Source organism: Macaca fascicularis, chromosome 1, assembly GCF_037993035.2.
Source record: "Macaca fascicularis isolate 582-1 chromosome 1, T2T-MFA8v1.1".
Taxonomy (NCBI): domain Eukaryota; kingdom Metazoa; phylum Chordata; class Mammalia; order Primates; family Cercopithecidae; genus Macaca; species Macaca fascicularis.
In genome coordinates, this window is record NC_088375.1 from 149,291,117 (window position 1) to 149,300,000 (window position 8,884).

Below are 8,884 nucleotides of genomic sequence, written 5' to 3' on the forward strand. Positions count from 1 at the left end.
GAGGCAGGTATTTGAGCTTCTGTGATGTGCACTATTGTGACCTCACATTCATTAGAAGCCAGGAACACCTAAGTGTAGGAAGAATTCTTCACTGGTGAACTGTTCTTAGTTACATACCAGATTTCCTAAAAAAGGCCATGATTCAAAATAATAAACACCAAACTCATCACCATTATCCCTCAGGGGAAAAGAGGGCATGCCACCAGATAGAGCTCCTTGTAATGTTTTTTCACTTAAGTTGGAGAGTTGGTGCACAGGGTTTGTTATATTATTCTCATCCTTTTGTTGCATCTGGACTATTTCATAATAATCTTTTAGAAAGCCCTGATTCAGAAGTACCTAAAAAGCTTAATTTCTTCATTTGCATTTGGAATAATAACATTTTAAGACCGGAAATTTCCTCATTTTATAGATAATAGACTTGCCAGAAGAAAATTAGACTTGCCCAGGTCACACAGCTAAATCAAGAGTGGAAGTCATTGATAAAGAAGATGACCTTCTGTTATAGTGCAGTGCTTTCCCTTTCCTTCTCTGTAACTTCAGCCCCGTGAGATGATACGGACACCCAATAAGGATAAAGACTGTGTCTGTTTTGCTTATCATTATGCTCCTTTGCACTTGGCCCACAGTGGGCCCTTAATAAATGTCTGATGAAGGGATGAATAAATGAATGAGAGAGATGGTATTATCTCCATTTTGCAGATGAGAAAACTAGATCAAGTGACTTGCCCCAGGTCATAGTGCTAATACTAAATGGTGGGTCAGGACTGCAGCCCCTTCCTCTCAGCTGGTCCTGCATACCAGCATGCATGACTTATTAAAGGGCCAAAGCCGGAAGTTCCTTTTAGACAGCAAATCTGTGGGCCCTGAGGCTCGTTCAGGTTTTTTCTCTTCTACCTCAGTGCCAAGCGTGGTTGTTTGGCTGGGAAGCAATCATTGCCTTGAGCTAAATTTCCCCTCTGTATTATCTGCCACTCTTTCAGCTAGCTCACCTGGCCTTTCTTCCGCCTCTTCCCAAACTGTATCTTTGATTCTGTTTCTAAGGCTTTTATTAATTGTTGCTGAACAGTCTGTCTCAGAATTTGATTTTTGTCGTGGTGGCTTTTGTTCATTTACTTTAGAGAATGTCTTTTGTTCTGCTTCATCTGGAAGTTCATGTCAACTTCCTGTATATAAAAAAAGCTGGTGTCTTGAAAGAAAACATTTGATAAATGGTGTCACTCAGGAGGTCTAGGAAGATGATTATTCTCCTTAGGGACTGTGGTATCTATCCGTGGTAGCAAGGCTGGTCTGCATATGTCTGAGATTGATTATAAGATGAGAGGGTTTAAGCTGATCTATACCTTGCATTTGTGTGAATTAGCAGAAAGAACTCCTTCTGGGTGGACCAACTAGAAAAAGTGGCCCCTTCTGCCATTCTGGGTAGACTAGGTCCCTAACTCAAATCGTTTGGTCCCTACCTCAATAGGTCTCTAACTCAAATAGTCTAGCGAGACTAACACATAACAAAATAAAAGGTAATCAAATATGACTAATTAGCACTACGTTATATGATACAGGCCCTAACTGCTCTTCAAAGTTCAGAGGAAAAGGAGGAGCTCCCTGAGGCCTAGATATTCAGAGAAAGCTTTGTAGAGAAAATGAGACTAGATGTGAGTCTTGAGGGATGGATGGCATTTGACAGGGTAGAATTCAATGAGAGAAAATTACAGGTGGGGACATGGCATAAGCAAAGACTGAGCAAAGTACATTCAAGAGACATGAGCAAACCAACTCAACTCATAAAGGAGTTTCTAGTGGGTTTCTAGAGGTACAAGTGGAAGGGGCAGGTGAGGTCTGAAGAAGTAAAACTTAACAGTGAGGAAGACAAGATTATCACCGTGAGGGAGCAATCTGGGTCCCAGCAGGTCTTTGAGGAGAAAGCCCTGCATTGTTTCAGAGATGTTGGACCAACATTGGAAAAGGAAGACTCTGCAGTTAGAAAAGAGGACCACTGATGACTTAGGAAAAAAAAACAAAAACAAAAAACCCAAGCCCTAAGTCCTATTGCATGGCTTGGCAACTCACTCCTATTTCTCTCTTCATCTTTCCCTTCCCATGGTCAGATTCTCTCAGACCACATCTCTTAAGGACATCCTATGAAGACTTTATAGTCCTCCTCCCTGTAGAGTTCATTCGAGTTAGTGTTAATAATGATGTTCCTTTTCTACTTGTCAGAACCTATAAATAATCCTCAGTAGCTAGAAAGGCATTCGTTGGAGATTGCATTTTCCATCAGCAAATGTACTGCCTAAACCACAGGCCTGTGGATTTGGTGACTGCCCACCTGCCATGTTTCTAGCATCAAAAATGTCCTGTTACCTTGTAGTGAAAATAAGAGGACAAACTGATCTGGAGAATAATGAGCTCTGCCTAAGGAAATAGTCACAGGTTGGAAACGGGTTGGTGAAACTCAGGTTTGGATGAACTCAGCTGCTTTATTTATTTGAGAGTAGTTTGGTTTCTATATTACAACCATCAATAAAATTAATAATGGGTCAATTATTAATTGCTAACTACTAGCATAGAAATATAAATACTCCATGTTATTATAGACAGGCAGGAAGACAGAAGAATAGATACAAATATATTGCTTACAAGTGATAAAAGTGTGATTGGTTTTGTTTTTCCCATTTTACAGTTCAAAATACTGAGACCTGATGAAATAATCATTTTGAGTGGGATCTTACAGTTCCAGAAACAAGTTTCCTGGACCCTGATTCCCCTGGCCTCAGTTGCCCACCCCACTCCATACTAAATCTTCTATTTTATTTAGAAAACCTTTTCTAATTATTTTGCCATAGATTGATTCTAGCTGAGCTTGTCTGTTCCTTCCGTGTCTCTCCACCTACCTCCTGACTTTCCATTTTTTGTTGGTATCCAAGATCTGAGCAGTCTCAGGAAAGGTGTGAGTCTGGTACCAGATATTTATTTTTTCCCTTGTAAACCTTCTTTCCTCTGTAGAGAAGTCCGGCATATTACTTAAACAGAGGTGAACGGTGCCTTCCTGTGCTACACACTGAAAGCTTGATTACTTCTCACCTCTGTCACTGCTCTTTGAGTACTTGGTTCCTTCAGAATCTACTTCTTACATATTTAGGTAAAGCTGAGAGCCACAAGGGTTTCTGGGTAGTTTTATTGCATTTGAAATACTTTGTAATGGGTTGCAATCTACTCTTGGTTAATGAAGTAGATTCTTATGGAGATAATCATCTTGCCAGTTGAGATTATAGTAGATTTAATAGTGTATGCATTGTATATTTAAATGAAATCATGCATCTAGGAAGAGTTTAGCAATTATCAGCTAAAAAGCCCAGAACACATTCATTCATTCATTCATTCATTCATTTAAGATGGAGTCTTACTCTGTTGCCTAGGCTGGAGAGCAGTGGCTTGATCTTGGCTCACTGCAGTCTCCACCTCCCAGGTTCAAGAGATTCTCCTGCCTCAGCCTCCTGAGTAACTGGGATTACAGGCACCACGCCCAGCTAATTTTTGTATTTTTAGTAGAGATGGGGTTTCCCCATGTTGCCCAGGCTGGTCTCGAACTCCTGACCTCAAGTGATCTGCCTGCCTCGGCCTCACAAAGTGCTGGGATTACAGGCGTGAGCCACCTCGCCTGGCCTCCAGAACACATTTAATACAGGGTACCAATCTAGGGAAAGAAGAAAGGAAGACATTATTACTGCATTTTACCATCCATATGGCAAAGTTACTAGAAGTTAGGTTGGTTTGAACAAATGCTAGATACCTAACAGCAAATCTGATCCTAGAAATACTATTATTTAGGCCAAATTAGTTTTTAGAGCAACCTGCATTTTCTACAGTTTTTCTCCCGACTTTGCATCATCACCTTCATACCCCTCTACATGTCAAAAAAAAAAACAATGTAAGACAAATTAATTCATACACAGGCATTAGACCTGTTTGTACTCTTCCAGAAGGAATGTTTGCCTTCTCTAAGATGAGAACTCCAGTTATTCCAAAGCTGGAAATGCTGCTCAAAAACATAATTTGAACAAAAGAAGCCAACCCCCAAAGAATACATATTCTAGCCTTTCATGCACATAATTAAACAGGAGGCAAAGCTACTCTCTACTGTTAGCTGTCAGAATAATATTTTAAGAAGAAGGGAGGCAGTCATGGTCCAGAGGGCCACTTTGTGTGTTATACTTTATATATTACACTTTGTATGTTATACTTTAATTTTTTAAAGTTTAGGAAAAATATATATGTTACATTGTTGGAAGTAGGCTATGATTGACTTGCAGAAATAATTCTCCAATAACTAAGTGTGCCTAACTCCTAACCCCTTGCTTTACCATCTACATGATGCCTGTCTTTTCCATAGACTACTCTGTTTTTATTTTTATTTTTTAATTAAGGAGGAAAAAGACATAAGAAAGAGTAAATCTATACCACATCTCACCTTGTTGTATTTCTAGATCCATCCCCAAAATTGCCTTCTTTTCCAAAAACCTGGATTAATTACATGCTATCTTCACAGGAGGACAGATTGTAATATCTGCCCTCAGGAGGGACTCACAGTAATTCTCAGTAATGATTTTTAACTTGACCTCCTTGGTAGCATTCACTCTTCCAGTCAATTGGAGAAAAAAAAATTTTCTTAAGAAAGGAAAGATGAAGGGAGGGGAGGGGAGGAAGGATGAAGGGAAAGAGGGAGGGAAGTCAGGGGAGGTGGTAACCTTTAGCTAAAACTTTCCTGAAACTGTTCAGAGGAAGAAGCTGCTGACCCCACCTGGAAGGGACTGCAGCACGGACCAGCTGGGGGACTGTGCCATCTGCTGGCCGGGCAGCAGCAGGAGCATCCTCACCTTCCTAACCCCGTGGGAGAGGAGTTTTTTGTTGTTTTGTCTTGTTTTTGTTTTCATTTTTTTCATATATTACATTTGTATATGTTTATGGGATACAGCTATAGTTTTCTTTGGTGGACTTTTTTTAAATTAGTAATTCTGTTCTTTTGTATCACAATAAATTATTACCTAAAAATACTTTTAATAAAAATACTACAAGGACGTGGTAAGAAAATAATTATGAGATCACCACTCCATTTTTTGTGCCTTTGTCATGTAAATGGAGCTTAAATACAGTATGTGGTTTTTCAATAGACTTGTAATTTTAAATTAAAATGCTCACAATGCATCTCAATGGAAATGTCTTTTAGGTTTCTTATCTACTTCCTGAAATAACTAACTGAGTTTGTAAGATTCCTTGAATGAAGACAAGAGCTGCTTTGTACCTCATTTAAATTGCATAGCACACAGCCTGGTTTTCTTTTGAATGACTAACTGTATAATAGAGATCACTCAGACTGTATTTCCTCTTGTTTTGACTCAGCTGCAGCATTGCTTTTATGTCCAAAAATGTCCATGTTATTTTATAGATGCATATAAAAATGAAGATGGAAAAACCCTTAATGTGTTTGGATTTTGTATGTTTTTTATTGCCTGGAATTTCCTTTAATGACAACTAGCAAAACCCAAAAGACAGAATGAGAACTAACTCATATCAGCAGGGTGATTGAAATGGAAAAATAAAGACTTCGCATTTTTAGTTATTGTTGTCACAGGGAATTATAGTATGTAGTCACAAGATTTTCCACTTTGGATCTCTGCTATGAAAGGCATACTGACAATCCCATTGTAGGTTTAATTTTGTCTTATTATCTGGCTGTTGTATTCACCAGCTCCACAAAACAATGATTTTTTTAAATCTGCCATGCGTGTATTAAGAAATTAAAACACAAAACCAAATAGCCTCTGAATTTGTAACAACTGTTTATGCTCCCTTTCCTGGCAGCAGTGGCCTCATCTGACAATATTCCCAGACCTGTATGCCAACAAGGCTAGGGTGGCCAAAATAAAATGTTTTGGCATAATAAGCCAATAAATAATTTGAAGCTATGACACCAAAACAGCCATGCTGAATTTTAGCATTAGTCCCAAGGCAGGAAGAAGGCAAACTTGGCCAAGTAGGAGAAAGGGAATAATGTGCCTTTTTTTTTTTTCTTTTGGGCTTTCAAGAAAATGTGAAAGGGGAAAGGGAAGAAATTATATTTAAAAGTGCTGTTCATCCTGTCCACTATATACTAGACCATCAAAAAGTATTAAACTGACTCTATAGGATATTGTAGGGGTAATCATCTATTGGATGGTTGGCCACATAGCCTCATAAGGGGCCTTTCAATCCAAGACTCTAGCTTCTGAAAGAACAAGTCTTGTAAGTGACCTTAAATTAGTGGTTCCTAGTGAGAAAGTGGTTTAAAGTCATCTGAGTAGCTTTCTGAAAACACTCTACCCTGGGTTTATCGCAGAAAATGCTTATGTTCTGAGTCTGGTATGGAACCCAGGCATCTGCATTTTTTAAAAGCTCCACAGGTGAGTCTAATGCACAGGCCAAGTTGAGAGCCACTGCTTTCAAGGATACCTGCAACTTCCAAAAGTACCTAGCTTAGAATCCCGAATAATGTGCACCTGAAGAAGCCAACTTTTTTGTCATATAGCTGCAAAATAACATATCCCGATTACATTATCAGTAAAAGTAAAGAAAATATTCAAATTAAAGCCATAGAAAGCTAGAAACTTCTTAGGTTTTTCCTGCCCAGAATTCAACATTGTATAAACTTGAAATATAATACCTAACTGGGTAATAATTTGGATGCCATGATTTAATCCATTTGACATGCTAAAATTCCTCATTAAAATATTCCAAGTTACCAAAATCACTAATGTTATCATTTTCTGAGAACAGGAAGCTTGCATTTGACTCATGTTTCCATACCTCCTCCCCCAACACACACACACACACACACACACACACACACACACATACACACACACACACAGAGAGAAACCTAACAACAGGACCTGATCTTACTGTGTGAAGATATAGCCAAAAAGGGGGAAAAAAAGTTGAACTTCACACTATTACTGATATTAGAGAATACCTTACTTTTTAAAATAATCATATGTTGATTCTACTAAAGAAGCATAATTGCCTACAGGTTCAAAATGCCCATGAGGACAAAGCAGAGAACTTAGAATCCATTTCATGGATTGGCATTATGGCTTTGCCTCCAGCTCTCCCTGGGTGACCCCTATCTCCTATACTCGTTCTCTTCTTGAAAAAACAAAGTTGAATCAGCCTCACTAGGAATTGAAAGTGTTGTTCCTTCCCGTTGGAAATTTCATAACAGCCAGTCAAGGTGAAATACTGTGTCTTAAATCTAGGATGGAATGAACAACTACTTGGCAAAAAGTAGCAACCATATAATTATAAAGCACTAGCGGTAAGGATTATTTTAGAGTGGGCTCACTGTAGAATCTATTAATGTGATGTTGTCCTTTCAGTGCCTGGAAGTGATGGAACATCTGTTTTCTGGCGTTTTTTTTTTTTTTTTTTTTTTTTTTTGGCTCTGTCGCCCAGGATGGAGTTCAGTGGCGCAATCTCGGCTCACTGCAAGCTCCACCTCCCGGGTTCACGCCATTCTCCTGCCTCAGCCTCCTGAGTAGCTGGGGCTACAGGCGCCCGCCACCACACCTGGCTGATTTTTTTGTATTTTTAGTAGAGACAGGGTTTCACTGTGTTGGCCAGGATGGTCTTGATCTCCTGATCTTGTGATCCACCCACCTCGGCCTCCCAAAGTGCTGGGATTACAGGCGTGAGCCACCACGCCCAGCCGGAACATCTTTGTATCTGTTTGTGCTTCGCAATGTTTTTATGCCTGTTTGAGGAAAACCACAGAAAGATTCCAACTTCATTCTATTTTCTTAGAAGAAGCTTCAGTTACATATATAACTATTCAGTTGGATATCTAAAAAACATAATTTTCTAATTCATACATAAAACTCTGATAGGAAAAGTAGCTAAGATTTTCAAAACCTCTTATTACTGTCTCTTCTGCAAAAAGACTTTTAAAACAGCAATTGAAAAGACATCACAGTGGTAAGATTTACTGAGCGGCAACTATTAATATATGAAAGATACTATCCCAAGCACAGGGATACTGAGTCGGATGAGAAATGATCTCTGCCCTCAAGGCTGCTCCCATTTAGTTGGAGAAACAAGAGAGAACATTAAAAGATAAAAACTGTCACCATGCAACACAACATAAGTGCCTAATAAATGGTTCAGGGTCCTAGGAAAGGTGGTAGGAGTTCTGGAGAGGGAGTGATCAACCAGAAGCAAGACTCCAAGTCTGAGTTCACCTAAATGAACATAAGCCATAGTTGGCACAGAAGAGTGGTGGTTATTACAAACAGAACACTCTGGGGGAGTGTCTACAGTATAATCAAGAGACAATGGCTAGAATGGGGGCTGTATGCAGGGAAACAGAGAGAGATTAGGTCAGAGATACAAGTTGGGGCTGCTTCAAATGATCTTGGCCAATGAAACTGGGGTTTTCTTATCTGTGGGCTGTGGGGAACAACACAGATTTTTTTTTAGCAGAGGAGTAGAAGCTGAAGGTGTTTTTTCAGAAAGATCTGTCTGGCACGGTTCCTGTAATGATTTAACAGGAATAAAGATTAGGAGTAATAAAACTAGCTGATGCCATTGCACAGCACAGTCTATGAATAAATGAGTAGAGGATCTGTATTAGGAAAGTAGCTGTGAAAGTGGAAAGGGCAGTGCGGAAAGTGAAGCCCACTTAGAGAAGTAACAGAACATCGTGACTGATGGACTTTAGAGGGAGAAAAAGGGACCAGATCAACACTTTGGCAGATAATTACAGAATTCCTGTTCTGTGCCCCAGGGGACAATGATGAACAAAATGACTTCAGAAATAACTACCACAATGGCGTGCCTTTCGTAGACTTTTTGGAAA

The 8,884-nt window shown here is 39.4% G+C and overlaps 1 protein-coding gene across 8 annotated transcripts in view; it reads left to right on the forward strand.

Annotated features, from left to right (window-relative positions):
- DDAH1 (dimethylarginine dimethylaminohydrolase 1) overlaps positions 1–8,884 on the forward strand; it is a 255,115-nt gene that overhangs the window by 223,379 nt on the left and 22,852 nt on the right. Inside the window, exon 5 of one of the 8 annotated variants that reach the window (XM_074002653.1) lies at positions 413–5,474. The exons of 6 other annotated variants lie outside the window; for them this stretch is intronic. In XM_074002653.1, the coding sequence (XP_073858754.1) occupies positions 413–439 (27 nt within the window). In that variant the 3' untranslated portion in view covers positions 440–5,474. Of the gene's footprint in view, positions 1–412; positions 5,475–8,884 lie in introns of those variants that run through there. One more of the 8 variants, XM_045367974.3, reaches the window with a different exon arrangement.